Source organism: Squalius cephalus, assembly GCF_949319135.1.
Source record: "Squalius cephalus genome assembly, chromosome: 2".
In the NCBI taxonomy this organism is placed as follows: domain Eukaryota; kingdom Metazoa; phylum Chordata; class Actinopteri; order Cypriniformes; family Leuciscidae; genus Squalius; species Squalius cephalus.
The window spans coordinates 11144458-11164015 of record NC_137123.1 but is presented as its reverse complement, the minus strand read 5'-3'; the positions used below and the strand labels follow the sequence as shown (position 1 = coordinate 11164015).

The window sequence follows — 19558 nt, the reverse complement described above, 5'->3', positions numbered from 1 at the left end:
CTTTCAAACGCGCAGGAAAGTGAATGAATCTGTTGATAAAACGCTATGAAATAATAGGTTGATAACAATGAAATGCAAGCCCATTAACTAAATCTGATTAACCTACATGGAGGTTGGCCCAGGAACGTGGCCAAAAGTGTGCTTTTCTGATGAAAAAGCAGCATTTAGTCCCAATTAAGTGTGTCACCAGAACTGGGGTCAATATGGCCCCTTTCTCATGGAAACTGTTTCTTTGATTAGTGCACAAAATTTCAAGCTTTGTTTGAAAAATATCTGCTGGACATTCAAAAACATTTGCATCCTCTTAAGTTCCTGTAACTATTTAAGTCTTAAGCCCACATACCTGTTGATGCACTGTATATGGTGAAAACGTACTCGGTTACTAACGTAACCTCGGTTCTCTCTAGTAGAGGGAACGAGTACTGCGTAAGATATCTTACGCTAGGGGAAAATCCTTTTTCCGCGAGATATTGAAGCCAAAAATTATCCTTAATTTTTTAATAATGCAAAACGCGTTGCGGCAGCATACAGACATAGGCAAGACAGCTCGCGCGCCTATTGGCTGCTCTGGGGCAACTGCAGGAAGCCTATCGAGCGAGGCCTGGGGTGACGTCAGACCCAATGAGGGCGCTTTGCGCCCGCTGCGTCACATCCCGCCGAAACGGCATTCTGAGCTGATAGCATCAGGGCAGACAATACTGGTTATCTAGACCAGTGGTTCCCAAACCTGTCCTGCCGGCACCCCAACACTGCACGTTTTCTTTGTCTCCCTAATCAAACACACCTGATTCAACTCATCAGCTCATTATCACATGGGTTAATGAGCTGATGAGTTGAATCAGGTGTGTTTGATTAGGGAGACAAAGAAAATGTGCAGTGTTGGGGTGCCGGCAGGACAGGTTTGGGAACCACTGATCTAGACCGACAGCAGCCTGGCCTGCAGGGCGGGAACCTCTAGGTTGTAAAACCTTATAAATGTAGACGGGAGGCCCAGCCTGCCGCCATACATATATCTTGCAAGGCAATCCCACTTGAAGTCATGAAGCCATGCTTCTCGTGGAGTGCGCTCTGACACCCAACGGGCATTGCATGCCCTTGGAAGCGTACGGTTTCGTTTTTACAGAAACCTTGAGACATGCAGAACGTAGTGTTTGTGGGCACTGGGTAGTGGGCACATTTACCACGTTTAATGCGCAATCGATCTGAGTCGATTTTATGTGCGCGAGCCCATGTGTGATGGGCTGTGCTTGTGTGTAGGAATGGGCACTGGGCAGTGGGCATTTTTCTACACATAAAACACCATCAGCCGTGGCCGGGACACCAGAAAAATCACTCTTATGGGATTTATCTTGGTAGCTGTAAAAGCGGCGTTTGTGTGCAGGCAAGCGGGCTGCGTCGCTGACTTGTTTACTGCAGAATACACTGGAACAGTCACATTTACTGGAACTGAACGGGCGAGAAGTTGCCATAGAAACAGAGAGCGTCAACATGCTGGCGTTTATTTGCAGGCCTGCGTGTATTACAACAGGCTCGTTCACTGCAATATTGACATTTCCAGTCGCCTGAACTTCAGAGGGGAATGAGAAATGTGTGAGAAATGGAGGTCGGTCCATCCACAGCGGGACAAGAAACACTCTCTCCTTACGCCAGTGATGCACGGAAACCATAGAAACGGTGTTTGGGTGCAGGCGAGCGGGTTGTATAACGCGCTCGTTGGCTGCAAAATATCTGCAGTCGCCTTTCATGGAACTGACAGCAAACTCCCCAGTGTTAAATTAACACTCCTCGGTGTACATATAGGTCCATCTACAGAGTGTTAAAAATTAACACTGAAGCAGTGTTGAAATTAATGAGCAAATTAAGTGATTAATTACATTGGTTACACCTAATGTTAATAAGAATCATTGAAGGAAAGAGAAACAACAAGAACAGAAAAAAGAGAAACACAATAACTACTGACTTCGAGACATCATTGCAGAGGTGGGAGTAAGTCACTAAATTCAAGTCTCAAGTCAAGTCCAAGTCTTAACATTGCAAGTCAAAGTCAAGCCAAGTCATTCTGTTGTAAGGGTCAAGTCAAATCAAATCAAGTCAAGTCAAGTCAAGTCATACTCTTTGTCAAGTCAAGTCAAGTCGCAACTTAGTCATCAAGTCATACCAAGTCACACACAGGCTTGTTTTACACATTTTTTAACTCTGGGACTTTTATTTCTTATTTAGACACAGAGGGCTGATGGGTAAAAAAAAAATAAAAAATTAACTTGTGTGTAATAAATAAAATATTGTTAAGAAGCACATTAAATGCTCTAAAATAAAAATAAATTAAATGAACACAAGTAAACAAGAATTAATAAAACTTTTCCCATCTTGTGCTAGCCCTATAGTTATTTTGCTGTGATGTCCTCTATGAAAGTGTAAACGAAACAAAAACATTAAAAATGTCAATTTAATCCAATTAGGCCAACGTGAACACACGCAAAAAAAAAAAAAAAAAAAAAAAAAAAAAATTGTCTTATTATCATAATATTGGTGACTTCAAATAAAACATTCAGTGAAACATCAACATCTAAACCTCAGTTAATTCTCAATAAGAGCTTGTCTATGTAGATTCATGATGTCTAAACCATCCAAATGTTCAAACAAACTCTTTATTAAACGTCACTGGACTCCATAAACACAAGTTAACAATACGTTTCAGTGTTCATCTAAACACTCAGTTGTAAAAACACAGGAAGTAACTCTGGCAAATACACATCGACTACAGTCACATGTGACACATATCTGACAAAAGTTGTGAAACGATAACACATTAGTGTGTAAAAGGTTTCAACACACTTCTGTGTAAGAGGAATAACACATTAGTTGTGTTAAAGGTAATACAAAATGTGTAGTCCTTATAAACACAGAGATGTGTTAAGAATCGACACAGGTTGTGTGTTAAATTTAACACAACATGTGTTGTCCCTGAGCACACACACTGCATGTGTTAAAATCTACACAACATGTCTTAAAATCTACACAACATGTGTTGTCCCTGAGCACACACACTACGTGTTAAAATCTACACAACATGTGTCATTTTTAACATCTCTTTTTACAGGTTGTGTTGTTTTCAACTCATCATTTTATAAGAGCGTGCCGACACTCACCATCACTGTGAATGGTATGCAGTGTTTGCTATGTTCTCAAACAAACAGGCCAGTGTAAACACAAGTTATTTATATTCAATATTTTGTCAGTTGTTTCATTTTAATTAAATTCAAAATGAAAACTCAGTTAACTGTAATCTCTTCATGAACTTTTGTCAAAAGCAGCATTATCAATTAGGGGTTGAAGCGTGAATAACTGAATAATCCCAGTCAACACTATGATCTCACAGTGATGTCACCATGTGGTCACACCGTCAGCAATCTGAGTTCACAGTGATCTAAAAGTGTAACCTCACAGCGCCCTCACTGTGTGCTCAAACTATGACCACAATATGAGCTCATCCCAGATAGAAATGTTATTGTTCTATGAATGTTTTGAGAGCATTATGTTATGTTCTTGTAATATTTTCTGTAGCTAATTTTATTTTTGTAACCAGAATGTTCTCCTAAAAGGTCGGATAACACTCTCTATAAACATTTCAAACATGTTTAGTGATGACATTGATAGAACATTATCCCCCTAACATTCTTAGACAGTTATAGCGGGAAGTTTCGATGTTTAGAAATTATGTTTAAGAGGTTTACATGTTGAATTTAGTGATGATTGAACATTATTGAAGACACCTGATGTTAACAAGCAGAATCACTGAAGGAGAAAATCACAAATTGTAAGTTACCGTTATGACGATCAATGGTTGCTTTAGTTGGACTCTTGACCCATATATTATTAACTTTAGATTTTGTTTGTCTGTTGTTTCTGAATTATAATCACCAGTTGAACAAAGACAAAAAGTGATCTGATGGTGTTGGTTATGTTATGACAATCATCATTTGAACTTGATCACTGAACTCATTCAAATCCTTCTTTCTGACTTCGATTTATATTGTTGGTTAGTGAATCTGCATAAATGCCCAGAATTTTAGATATAATATAAAGGATTTCTTAAAAGTTGTAAAAAAAAAAAAAAAAAAAAAAGATCATTCTTTTAGGCACACACAGATGTCAAGATTCAGTCTATGCATCTCAACAATGGTGAGGAGCAGAATATTCAATTAGGAAAAGTAAATTACATAGACAATTCAGATCATAATTTATTCATACCGCAATGCATGATGGGAGCCATTAATGAGTTGTGATTGGTGGCAGCCACTGCAACATGCTTTATTATTGTCACCATTGTTGAGATTCACAGGTTGATTATTGATGTCTGTGTTTTAAATTAATTTATCTGAATGTCTTTTGATCAGAACAATGTGTATTAAATATTTTGAATTATAAGTAAAGTACTGATAATCATAGGCTGAAGAATCACTAAACTGCTGCTAACAAGTTAAACCAAACTATCTCAATAAGTTTCCTTTTTCAGATCACAGCATGATTATGTCAAAACATAACCAACACTATAAGATAACATTTTACTTTGTTCATTTAACTGTTATAAATCAATAACAGCAGACAAACAACAGTAAATATTAAAGTAAACATATAATGGTCTAGAGCCCAACTAAAGCAAACACCCATCACCTTAATGGTAACTTACAATTTGTGTCCATCCATGTCCAATTACATTTCTAGCTGGGGTGACTCACATCGTGTCCATAATATGAGCACACAGTGAGTGCACAGTGCGGTTACACTTTTAGCTCACTGTGAACTCACATTGTGGTCATATGGAGAGATCACTGTGAGATCAACGTGTTGACTGGGATGTCCAGTACAGTGAGTCTGTCCAGTCATTGAGCTTGAAACATTGTGTTGTACTTTGTGTTCACATGCATTCTGTACTCGACTATTGATTAAACGGTTAATCGTTTTACATCTGGCCCTTTCGCTTTATTTTTTAAAATGACACAATTTTTGTGTTAAAATTACTTACAGTTATTGTGTTAAATTTGACACAACATGTGTTGTCCCTGAGCACACTCACTACATGTGTTAAAACTGACACAACATGTGTCATTTTTAACACATCTCTTTTTAGAGTGTAGAAGGTGAGGATTCTCAAACGTGAGATGATCAGGTAAGGAGCCGGTGAAGTTAAGACGTAGTGATCAACAAGACCAGACGATTGTGAAGTGAGGGGTGACTGCTGATATACAGTGCTGAAGAGTGATGACGAGGTGCTGCTGATGTGGTGGCTGTAAATCCACTTGTTGATAAGAAAGGAGGAAAGAGACACATATGGAAATATTTTGGATTAGGCTAATGTCATAATTACTCTCCGCACCGCTTCGCTAAATATAGGCGCCTAGTCTATTTTTGACGGACGCGCTTCCAAGTTGCACCAGAAATACAAAATAAAAGTAAAAGAAATCCTGTCAATTTCAAAATAAACACCCTGTTCAGACTCCCAAACGTATTGCACATATATTGGCCAACTTACCCATGGTACTAGAAACCCCAAAATCAGAAAAACACGTCGGACAGGCAAATCACGTGGTCTCACGCATCCAGTCGCTCCGCTTCTGATATGCTCCCGGTGTGAGTTGGCACCGCGTGGAGGACGGAATAAAACCTTGTCGCAGCCGTAATGCACCGCAGGCGTGTGTAGTGTAAATGAGGGGTTAGAAGCGACGCGGCGCGCTCGTTTTTCCAGGCGCGCCTATGTTCATGGTTGCATAGCAACAACAGACGCCACGGGAGAGCAAGCGCTTGTGGAAAGGAGAAACTTGTCGATCTCCGAATGCAACGTTACATGAGGAGAGTAAAGATTGAAAGCTTTTAAAGCTTAGTTCCATATAAATTCACGGATAATTTGTTGTTTTGTCGTTAGTGAAAATCAATATTGACCTTGTATTTGAAAAAGGATCCTCATATAAAAACAATACTAAAATTCAGAGTAAGTTCATTCGCATTCGGAGATTGACTATTTTTGAAGCGGTGTGAACTGCGCTCTCCATGAGGACGAGGAAGTATCAGCAAAGAATTTATTGATTTCTAGCCCTTTGGTACCGAAATTGGTACAGAGAACCGTGGATTTTCACTGGTATTGGTACCAAATACTGAAATTTTGGTACCATGACAACACTAATGTGTTCATGTTTCGCGTGTAAAAAAACACAGTATTTTTCACACAATTTACTTATCTGTATACCACTGTTTTCACTGTTCAAAAACGGGCTGATGACTTCCTTGTTCTATGAAGTCCCTCCTTCAGAAAAACGTAACGAGTTCTGATTGTGCCAGAGCCATAGAGAGAGACATTATATGGCTCTGGATTGTGCCAGCGGTTCCTGTGTTGTGATTGGACAGCAGCTTAGCGCACATTGCCCGGAAAGGTCACGCCTCTTACCATAACGTGGAGATGCATGCGCTCAGTGATATTGTAAACATGTCTTTAATATTACCTTATCAATTTGAGCCGGAATCAGACCCGGAGAACATAGATGAAGAGGATCGATTAGAACCTGTTCAAGCACGACTATTGCAGGATGTTTCACAATGGTAAGCTGTTTTAGTAGTTGTCATACTTTTATGTTTGGCTGTTACCTTGAATTGGTTAAATTGTAGTTAAATGTTACAAACTGTTATAAAAGCTTGTGGTATATGGTTTTGTCCGTCTGTCGAATTAACGATGGTGTTGTTGAATTTTTAAAATAAGTGCATTGTTTATTCCTACCTTAGTTACACATGAGCACGAGTTTTGATTAGTAATATATGTTTTATCGGTGTACATGTGGTAACTGTGACAAAATGCGAACGGAGGTTGAAAACATCTGCTGCAAAGTAATACAAAAAGTACTGTAACACCTCCTAATTAAATCATTTTTTGCTGTGTATAGTTCTTTTGAAATTGTTTTCATCCAAACAATTGTATATAAATACACTTTATTTTCACCATGAATATAGCCTTAAAAGCTGACATGTTGTGTAAAAGAAATCGTTGCCATTGTTACGTCTTCCCCTTAATCTAGGGGTAAATAGGGAACGACGAACAAAGAAAAAGTGGAGAGACTTTGAGAATCTCCAGCTCTCCAGTCCCAGAGTCACAGAAGAAGGAATGAATGAACCAACAAGTTTATTCTCTCATGGCGTGTCTGCCTTTTATTTAACGTCAGCAGGCGTTATAAAAAGAAAGATATAAAGTAGAGAAACATATTACAAAATAAATTCAAACAAAAGTATTACCTCGGGAGGAGGGCCCAAGTCAAAAGAAAACAAAACAATACCTCTAACTACAAAGGGGATAACATTAACTTACCTATACAAAACAAAAAAGCAAAACAAAACATATAACTTCCCTCACTCCCTAACTAATCCATAAACAGGAGAAAAGTAATGGGTATCCTCTCCCCCCTACGTTACCCATAAAAACTTGTCTAATCATAAATAACAAAAGCTACAAAGGCACATTCTCACACACATTGTGAACATACACCACAGAGCGCAACTCGCTCGTCTGGACTTGGAGAGCGGAACAATCTCAAACGCCGCGCTGTCTCTCTCCTTCCTCAGCGCTCTCTCTGCGGTTTTATATTAGACTCCTCAGGACACGCACCAATCAGTGCGCGGGCAGCGCTCACAGGTAACGAGCACAGGTGGTAGCCATCAATCCTACTAATCAGACACACAATTAGAGAGAGAGAGAGAGAGAGAGAGAGAGAGAGAGAGAGAGAGAGAGAGAGAAACACATATGCACTGGCAAATAACACTCTTGATATACAATACACAAATGAATACGTCCTTGGACGTAACACCATGCATTACAATAATTTATTTATTAAAAGTTGAATGTTACGTGACTGCACATTAATTTTTTACACTCTACAAACGCAACTCTTCCTCTTCTCCGTGGGTGCACCACAAGACCACGCCCCCTTTTTTTTTGTTTATTCCTGTGGGCGGAGGTTAGTCAAAAAACTGTTCTAGTGACGTCATTAAAGCAGGAAGTAGAGGGATGTAGTCCAAACCGGCCGTTCGCTGTAAGCTTTGAAAGGGGACTTCTGTTAAATAAAATATCTCGCTTGGCATTGAACTTTGAGCTTTATAATTTTACAGGAATTGTTTATGCTCTAACAGCAACATTACTAACTAAAGTTTGAAAAATGGGATCACGAAGAACAGGACCTTTAAGATATTTTGTAACAAAAATGCATTTGAATAAAACAGGAAAGTGTGAATGTGACCTGAACAAAAGCAAAAATCTTTCACGTGTTTTAATACAAAAACTCAAGCCACAGATTTACTTTGAATGAGACATTAGTTGCACATTTAATATTTTTTTTATAGCTTAGTTTTTACATTTATATCACTATACCGATAAATCCTCTGGCCCTCCCTCTTGAAAATACATTTATGACATATTTTGTACGAGACAATTAAAGTTGTGTACTGTAAAATGGGTCATTACAAAAAGAAACAGCTTTCTGACCTTAACAAACAAAAATATATTTTTGCAAGATTGACAAATGTATAACTTTACAACTCTGAATGTAAATTCATTTATTTCCCTTCACCATGTACACATGAAACAGTTTTTGGTTGTTGTTGTTTTTTGCCAACATTTACTTGAAAATATTTCAGTTTAATTATTCTGAAGAATCTGTAAAAATATGCTTTTCACCCTCCACCAAAAAATCCTGTTTACAAAAGACTAAATAAAATGTAACAGCTTTACATCAATAACATTAACAGCTATAAAATAAGACACTCGTATAACATGTTTTCCTGTCATTCAAGCTGAATTATGAATTTAAAATTCCCACAACATTCACTATATAAAATACACGTATAATAATGGCACTTTTTATTTCCTGATCATGATTGCTGTAGTCCTCAGTGTTGTTTGACACAGCAAAGACATCTGAAGAACTTCCTGAACTGCTGTCTGACCTGGACAAGAATGAGACGAGAGGAGCTGAGTGACTTCATGACATCATTTAACCTCTGAAACTCATCAACCACAGTGGAATTTCCGGTAACACTTTAACGTTCAGTTGTAAGTCATTTTTAAGTGGTTAGTTAATGATGAACTAATCATTTACAAAACATTCATAAATATGCTGATATAGGCCTACACAGCAAAAAGTCCAGTGTTAAATTAACTCTCCTGGTAGTTTATATGGCTCCAGAGTCAGTGTTAAAATATGAGTGTTAAATTAACACTCAAGAGTGTTAAAGTTAATGAGCTCATTAAGTGATTAATTGAGTGATGATTGAGCATTATTGAAGACACCTGATGTTAACAAGCAGAATCACCAAAGGAGAAAATCTAATTTTTTAAGACACCATTATGGTGATCAGTGTTTGCTTTAGTTGTGCTCTTGACCCATAAACTGTAAACATTAGATTATTCTTTGGCAGTTGTATCTGAGTTATAACGGCCAGATGAACAAAGAGAAAAGTTGATCAGGTTTTGTTGGTTATGTTTTGACATAATCATAATTTGACCTGAATCACTGATCTCATTTAGAGTCTAATCTCTGACTTAAATGTATATTGTTGATTACAGCATCACAGTGATTCAACAGCATAATATCTTTTTTTCTAACTAAGGATTTCTTAAAAGTAAAACAAAATCTTTCTTTTAGGCACACACAGATGTCAAGAATCAGTGTATGAATCTCAACTATGGTGACAAACAGAATATTCAATTAGGAAAAGGAAATTAGTAAGACAATTCAGATCATAATTTATTCATACCGCAATGCATGATGGGAGCCATGAATGAGTTTTGATTGGTGGCACCCAGAATGCACTGCAACAAGCTTTATTATTGTCACCATTGTTGAGAATCACAAGCTGATTCTTGATGTCTGTGTGTCTAAATAAAGTAATTTTCTAAGTCTTTTTATCAGAACAATTATTTAGGATTACATTGATAATGATAAAAATCATTTGCTGTAGAATCACAGGCTGTTGTATATCAACAAGGTAAATCTGACTCTCTAAATGAGAGTTGATATTCAGGGCAAATTATGATTATCAAATCATAACCAACACCACCTGATCACCTTTTCTCTTTGTTTATCTGAGAGTTATAACTCAAATTCAACAGCCAAACAAAATTTAAAGTTAAAGCTTTATGGGTCAAGTGCCCAACTAAAACAAACACTCATCACCATAACGGTGTCTTAAAAAATTAGATTTTCTCCTTCAGTGATTCTGCTTGTTAACATCAGGTGTCTTCAATAATGGTCAATTATCACTCAACGAATCACTTAATTATCTCATTACCTTTAACACTCTTGAGTGTTAATTTAACACTCATATTTTAACACTGACTCCGGAGCCATATAAACTCCCAGGAGAGTTAATTTAACACTGGACTTTTTGCTGTGTACTAAGATTTTATGTTTTGTAAATTTGTGTTTTGTAAATTCTGTTACAAGTCATCTACAAGTGCTTAGTAAATGATTAACTAATCATTTATGAAACATGACTATGCGTTCATAAATGATTAATAAGTGATATGTTAATTAGTTCATGTATGTTTTGTAGATTCAGTTATAAGTGCATTTACAATTGATTAGTTAATGATTAACACTACACTACAGAAGACAGCCGTCTATACCCTCACCAGTCAGCACTTACACTGCAGTACACACTCTCAGAAATAGGGGTAGAGCAGGAGTCCATTTCTGTCCCCCAAGGTACATATATGTACCTTTTTGAGGGTACATATATGTCCCCAAGCATTAAAAGGTACAAATATATACCGTTTCTTTTAAAGGTTAAGGTACAATATCAAAAGACAGCCTCTGCTAAGTAATTTTATTTATTTTTTTGTAAAAAAAAAGGGTTTTTTTTAAAGGTTTTAATGATACACAGTAAATTCCGCAGTGTTAAATTAACACTGCTCAGAGCACATATGGTCCCACTCTACATGGTGTTAAAGTAACACTGAAGCAGTGTTAAAGTTAATGAGACAATTAAGTGATTAATTGAGTGATGATTGAGCATTACTGAAGACACCTGTTGATAACAAGCAGAATCACTGAAGGAGAAAATCTCAAACTGTAAGCCACCGTTATGGTGATGGGTGTTTGCTTTAGTTGGGCTATTGACCCTTACATTATTAACTTTAATTTTTGTTTGTCTGCTGTATCTGACTTACAACTGCCAGATGAACAAAGAAAAAAAAAAGATCTGATGGTGTTGGTTATGTTATGACAATCATCATTTGAACTTTGTTTTTGATTTATGTTGTTGTTTACAGCATAACTGTGAATCTGCATAAATATCCAGAATTTTAGATATAATATAAAGGATTTCTTAAAAGTTTTTTAAAAAAAATAAAATCTTTCTTTTAGGCACACACAGATGTCAAGATTTAGTCAATGCATCTCAATAATGGTGACAATTCAGATCATAATTTATTCATACCGCAATGCATGATGGGAGCCATTAATGAGTTGTGATTGGTGGCAGCCACTGCAACATGCTTTATTATTGTCACCATTGTTGAGATTCACAGGCTGATTATTGATGTCTGTGTTTCTAAATTAATACATTTGAAAGTGTTGTGATTAGAACGATGTTTATTAAATATATTGGATTATAAGAAAAATGCTGATAATCATATACTGAAGAATCACAGAGCTGCTGCTAACAAGATACACCAAACTATCACAATAAATTTCATTTTTCAGATCACAGCATGATTATGTCAAAACATAACCAACACTATCAGATAACACTTTTTCTTTGTTCATTTGACTGTTATAAATCAATAACAGCAGACAAACAAAGTCTAAAGTTAATAATATACAGTAAGGGTCAAGAGCCCAACTAAAGCAAACACCCATCACCATAACGGTGGCTTACAATTTGTGATTTTCTTCTTCAGTGATTCTGCTTGTTAACATCAGGTGTCTTCAGTAATGCTCAATCATCACTCAATTGATCACTTAATTGTCTCATTAACTTTAACACTGCTTCAGTGTTACTTTAACACTCTGTAGAGTGGGACCATATGTGCTCTGAGCAGTGTTAATTTATAACACTGGGGAATTTACTGTGTACCTTAATCATTTAAGGTAGATTTTAACTTATCACTATATTTGAGTAGCCTTGAAATAAAGGAAATAAAAGTTTTGTAAGTCAATTTACTGATATTAAATCATTATATCACAGCAAAAACTCCAGTGTTAAATGAACTTTCCTGGGAGTTTATTTGGCTCCAGACTCAAGAGTGTTAAAGTGTTAAAATATGAGTGTTAAATTAACAATCAAGAGTGCTAAAGTTAATGAGCTAATTAAGTAATTCATTGAGTGATGATTGAGCATTATTGAAGACACCTGATGTTAACAAGCAGAATCACTGAAGGAGAAAATCTATTTTTTAAGACACCGTTGTGGTAATCAGTGTTGGCTTTAGTTGGGTCTTTTGACCCTTAAACTGTTAACATTAGGTTTTGTTTGGCTGTTGTATCTGAGTTATAATGGCTAGATGAACAAAGAGATAAGTTGATCAGGTGGTGTTGGTTATGTTTTGACTTAATCATAATTTGATCTGAATCACTGAACTCATTTAAAGTCTAATCTCTGACTTAAATGTATATTGTTGATTACAGCATCACTGTGATTCCACAGCATAAAATCCAGATTTTTTAAAATAATCTAAAGGATTTCTTAAAAGTTGATCTGATAAAACAAATATTTATTTTAGGCACACACAGACATCAAGAATCAGTGTATGAATCTCAACAATGGTGACAAACAGAATATTCAATTAGGGAAAGGAAATTAGTAAGACAATTCAGATCATAATTTATTCATACCGCAATGCATGATGGGAGCCATGAATGAGTTTTGATTGATGGCACCCAGAATGCACTGCAACATGCTTTATTATTGTCACCATTGCTGAGATTCACAGGCTGATTATTGATGTCAGTGTTTCTTCATAATGTAATTTTCAATGTCTTTTGATCAGAACAACTTTTAAGAATTTTTGGAGTATATTTAAAATGCTGAAAATCTTTTGCTGTAGAATCACAGTGATGCTGTAATCAACAATATACTTTTAAGCCTGAGATTAGATTCTAAATGAGGTCAGTGATTCAGGTTAAATTATGATTATGTCAAAACATAATCAACACCACCTGATCAACTTTTCTCTTTGTTCATCTGGCAGTTATAACTCAGATACAACAGCCAAACAAATTCTAAAGTTAACGATTTAAGGGTCAAGAGCCCAACTAAAGCAAACACTGATCTCCATAACGGTGTCTTAAAAATTTCAATTTTCTCCTTCCGTGATTCTGCTTGTTAACATCAGGTGTCTTCAATAATATCATTAACTTCAACACTCTTGAGTCTGGAGTCATATAAACTCCCAGGAGAGTTCAATTAACACGGGAGTTTTTGCTGTTGGACCTCAAGGTACATGTATGTAACTTTTTGAGGATCAAAAAGCATTAAAAGTTACATATATGTACCGTTTCTTTTAAAGGTTAAGGTACAATATTGTACCCTTGAGGGTACAGCCCCAGTGACAAGCCATTGTACCCCTAAAGGTACAATTATGTACTTTATTTTCTGAGAGTGTATGTAGAGCCAGCCCTGATTGGCTGCTTGAATCTCAATTTAAAAGAACGTCCAGTTCGCGGTCTTTCTGGCCATCGGTGGAGAAGAAGTCATAGCACGGTTACTCATGGTTCAACCGAGGAGGTCCTTCAGAAAATATCAGAAGCAGGCATAGAAGTAACCGACGTCGAGATGAAAGGAGATAAAATGGACTTTCAGGCAAATGACACTTACTCAGATGATAATAATTTGTATGTCACAGTTAGACATTGAGTTTAAAATGAAATGTTGGAAAATGTGAAAATGAAAAGGATTTAACAAACTCTGATTTTAATTCAGCGTGTGTGTAATATATACATATCATTATAGTCAACGATTGTACCCTGTCAAAGCCAATTTGGTACCATTTTTGAAGGGTCCATTTTTGTACTGTTAAATAAAGGTACAACATTGTCACCACAGGTACAAGACTGGTCTCTTAAGGTACAAATCACAAGGGTACACATATGTACCCTATGCCAAGGGTACAATATTGTACCCTTGAGGGTACAGCCCCAGTGACAAGCCATTGTACCCCTAAAGGTACAATTATGTACTTTATTTTCTGAGAGTGCACACTACACACTACACTACAGAAGACAGCTCTCTATACCCTCACTAGTCAGCACTTACACTGCAGTACACATTACACACTACACTACACTACACTACACTACACACTACACTACAGAAGACAGCCGTCTCTACCCTCACCAGTCAGCACTTACACTGCAGTACACACTACACACTACACTACACACTACACTACAGAAGACAGCTGTCTATACCCTCACCAGTCAGCACTTACACTGCAGTACACACTACACACTACACTACACTACACTACACACTACAGAAGACAACTGTCTATACCCTCACCAGTCAGCACTTACACTGCAGTACACACTACACAGCAAAATCCCCAGTGTTAAATGAACATAGGGCTGTGCGATATATATCGTGAGATTGTTATGCGCATCTCGTCAGTAAAGCCGGTTCCTTGATTAGTAGTAAATCGCCATCACCTGCTTTCAGATGAAGCGGCATTTAGGGCTGAGGAGATAATTAAGTGATTAATTTAGTGATGATTGAGCATTATTGAAGACACCTGATGTTAACAAGCAGACTCACTGAAGAAGAAAATCACAAATTGTAAGTTACCATTAAGGTGATGGGTGTTTGCTTTAGTTGGGCTCTAAACCATTATATGTTTACTTTAATATTTACTGTTGTTTGTCTGCTGTTATTGATTTATAACAGTTAAATGAACAAAGTAAAATGTTATCTATCTTATAGTGTTGGTTATGTTTTGACATAATCATGCTGTGATCTGAAAAAGGAAACTTATTGAGATAGTTTGGTTTAACTTGTTAGCTGCAGTTTAGTGATTCTTCAGCCTATGATTATCAGTACTTTACTTATAATTCTAAATATTTAATAAACATTGTTCTGATCAAAAGACATTCAGATGAATTCATTTAAAACACAGACATCAATAATCACCCTGTGAATCTCAACAATGGTGACAATAATAAAGCATGTTGCAGTGGCTGCCACCAATCACAACTCATTAATGGCTCCCATCATGCATTGCGGTATGAATAAATTATGATCTGAATTGTCTATGTAATTTACTTTTCCTAATTGAATATTCTGCTCCTCACCATTGTTGAGATGCATAGACTGAATCTTGACATCTGTGTGTGCCTAAAAGAATGATTTTTTTTTTAAGCAACTTTTAAGAAATCCTTTATATTATATCAAAAATGCTGGGCATTTATGCAGATTCACTAACCAACAACATAAATCGAAGTCAGAAAGAAGGATTTTAATGAGTTCAGTGATCAAGTTCAAATGATGATTGTCATAATATAACCTACACCATTAGATCACTTTTTTTTCTTTGTTTATCTGTCAGTTATAACTCAGATACAGCAGCCAAATAAAATCTAAAGTACACATATAATGGTCTAGAGCCCAACTAAAGCAAACACCCATCACCTTAATGGTAACTTACAATTTGTGATTTTCTCCTTCAGTGATTCTGCTTGTTAACATCAGGTGTCTTCAATAATGTTCAATCATCACTAAATTATTCACTTAATTATCTCATTAACTTAAACACTCTTGAGTGTGGACTCATACACTCCCAGGAGTGTTAATTTAACACTGGAGTTTTTGCTGTGAAAGAGCCGTAGTTAACTGACAAGCTGAGCCATATCGCATTAAGTATCGCTGGCGATACGTCCGCGATATTAATGCGATATGGCTCAGCTTGTCAGTTAATTACGGCTCTTTGTAGTAAATGCCGCTCCATCTGAAAGCAGGTGATGGTGATTTACTACTAATCAAGGAACCGGCTTTACTGATGAGATGCGCATAACAATCTCACGATATATATCGCACAGCCCTAAATGAACACTCTCAGTGTTTATATGAGTCCACTCAGAGTGTTATAAGTAACACTGAAGCAGTGTTAAAGTTAATGAGATAATTAAGTGATTAATTTAGTGATGATTGAGCATTATTGAAGACACCTGGTGTTAACAAGCAGAATCACTGAAAGAGAAAAAAATTAATTGGTATGTTACCATTATGGTGAGCAGTGTTTGCTTTAGTTGGACTGTTGACCCTTAAATCATTAACTTTAGATTTTGTTTGGCTGCTGTACATGAGTTATAACAGCCAGATGAACAAAGAGAAAAGGTGATATGATGGTGTTGGTTGTGATTTAATATAATAATTATTTCACAATCATTTAACCTCAATCACTGAACTCATATAGAGCCTAATTTCTGAATTAGATATACTTTATTCATTATAGCAGCACTGTCCTTGATAAGCATAATATTTTTAACTTTACCAATGTAAGCCAAATAATTTCCTAAAAGTTGTTCACATACATTTTATTTATTTATTTTTATTTATTTATTTTTTAGACACAGACATCAAGAATCAGCCAGTGAATCTCAACAATGGTGACAATAATAAAGCATGTTGCAGTGCATTCTGGGTACCACCAATCAAAACTCATTCATGGCTCCCATCATGCATTGCTGCATGAATAAATAATTAGCTTATGTTGCAGTGCATTCTGGGCACCACCAATCAAAACTCATTCATGGCTCCCATCATGCATTGCTGCATGAATAAATAATTAGCTTATGTTGCAGTGCATTCTGGGTACCACCAATCAAAACTCATTCATGGCTCCCATCATGCATTGCTGCATGAATAAATAATTAGCTTATGTTGCAGTGCATTCTGGGTACCACCAATCAAAACTCATTCATGGCTCCCATCATGCATTGCTGCATGAATAAATAATTAGCTTATGTTCAGAGTTGATCTGTTTGTCACCATTGTTGAGATTCATACGCTAATTCTTGATGTCTCTGTGTGCCTGAAAAGAACACTTTTTAAGATTTTTTTTTTTTTTTTTTTGTAATTGATTTGATCATTTGGTTTTCATTGAAAAGGCTAAAAATGGCATGCTCGACAAGGACAGTGCTGCTATAATCCATAAGGTAAACTTAACTCAGAAATTATACTCTCAATGAGTTCAGTGATTCAGGCCAACTAATGATTATGTTAAAACACAACCAACACCATCAGATCACATTTGCTCTTTGTTCATCTGGATGTTATAACTGAATTACAGCAACCAAACAAAATCTAAAGTTAAAAAAGTAAGGGTCAAGAGTCCAACTAAACTAAACACCAATCACCATAATGGTGACAATTTCAAAAATTAATTTTCTCCTTCAGTGATTCTGCTTTTTAACATCAGATGTCTTCAATAATGCTCAATCATCACTAAATTAATCACTTAATCACTTAATTATCTCATTAACTTTAACACTGCTTCAGTGTTACTTATAACACTCTGAGTGTGGACTCATATAAACACTGAGAGTGTTAATTTAACACTGGGGATTTTGCTGTGTACAGTGTTCAACACCTGTTATAAATTATGTGTAAACGCATAAATAAATCATTTACAACACTTTCTGCATCCCCTAATCTAAAGTGTAAACTATTCGTCACTTGTAAATGTGTTACACATCATTCGTAGATTACCACTTCAAGAATCAATAAGGCATAAGATCTACGAATGTTATCTTCGAATGATGTGTAACACATTTACATGTGATGCATAGTTTACACTTTAGATTAGGGGATGCAGAAAGTGTTGTAAATGATTTATTCATGCGTTTACACATCATTGTGTTGAACACTGTTACTTACCTGTTACAAATGATCTGTACATGTATGCAAGGTATTTACAACACTTTCTGCACCCTCTAATTGCTACATACATACAAAAAAATAACATAATTTATTAAACATTTATGAAACGCATATTCATGTTTTGTAAATTATTAGTTAATCATTAACTAATCAATTGTAAATGACTTATAACTGAATCTACAAAACATATATACCCTAAAAGGTAACACTTTATAATAACTGCATGCTATTAATCATTAGTTAAGCATTACTAAACAGTTAATTTACAATTTATAAAGCATTAATAGACATTAATAAGCAGTTTATAAATACAGCTATAAATGCTCTATTCTTGACTTTAAAGCATATCTATAATCTGTTTAGTAATTGAATTTTCATAATTTATTAAATGAAGTATAGCATTATTTACAAACCAGTTGCATAATTTACCATTATTTACAAACTAGGTGTTGTCATTGATTAATAAGATCACTTAAGTAAATTACAAATGTAATGTAAGTAAATGTACAGTAGATGCAGTTAGTTATAAAGCATTTAGTAGTGGTCAGTTCACTATTTTTGTGAGTTCATCTAAAGTGAGGACTAGTTATGCCTTGTAAAGCATTTATAAAGGAGATTTAAAGGCTCACTGATATTCTAAACAGAAAAAGGAAACAAACACAACACTGTGATACAGAACATATAAATATTTAACAGCCTTTAAATCTCTTTTATAAATGCTTTACAAGGCATAACTAGTCCTCACTTTAGATGAGCTCACAAAAATAGTTAACTGACCACTACTAAATGCTTTATAACTACCTGAATTAACCCTGAATTACAGCATTACAGCAAGCACACAGTAAAATCCCCGGTGTTAAATTAACACCGCTCTGTGTTCATATGGGAACCACCAGCAGGGTGTTAAAAGTAACACTGATGCAGTGTTAGAGTTAATTAGATAATTAAGTGATTAATTGACTGATGATGGTTGGATTATTGAAGACACCTGATGATAACAAGCAGAATCGTTGAAGAAAAGAGAAACAAAAGAACTACAACTGACTTCTGGACACAGCTTTAGATGAAATCCACTGAAAAGACATGAATCATGAAATCGCTCTTATTACAAACCAGTTTGACCTTATTTCTGTCATTCCTCTACAGAAGATCTTTTTGAGAATGAACACAGTTTTAGATGAAAAAGTTTGGTCATCATTATGGTGATCAGTGTTCCTCTAGTTGGGTGGTTTGACAATTTAGTTAGTTGTTGTCTTTGTAACAGTGTTCACTGAAACATAATTTGTTGCAAAGGAAACCATAAACTAAGATATGATATATATTTCATCATCATCATAAAAAAGAATGTTTGACAAAATGTCATAACTGATCAAAAGAGGTAACAGATTTTTACCATCAATATTTTTTTTTTCCCTAAGATCAAACATTCTGAATTTTAACTTCTAAATACATTGCGAGAAAATAAACTGTAGACACACTCACACACACACACACACACACTAACATCAAGAATCAGCTTATGAATCACAACAATGGTGACATGCTTCATGCTGCAATGCATGCTGGGAGCCATTAGTTTTATAATATGGTGGCTCCCAGCATGCATTGCTGCAGGAAGCATGTCACCATTATTGAGATTCATATGCTA

At 35.8% G+C, this 19558-nt stretch overlaps 1 protein-coding gene across 1 annotated transcript in view; it reads right to left on the bottom strand.

Moving 5' to 3' along the window:
• Nucleotides 1-7173: 7173 nt before the first annotated feature.
• Nucleotides 7174-19558, bottom strand: part of LOC307152402 (adhesion G protein-coupled receptor E3-like) — an 88096-nt gene continuing 75711 nt past the window's right edge. Inside the window, exon 14 of the mRNA XM_079860998.1 lies at nt 7174-8982. Within this exon, the coding sequence (XP_079717124.1) occupies nt 8926-8982 (57 nt within the window). The 3' untranslated portion in view covers nt 7174-8925. The remainder of the gene's footprint in view (nt 8983-19558) is intronic.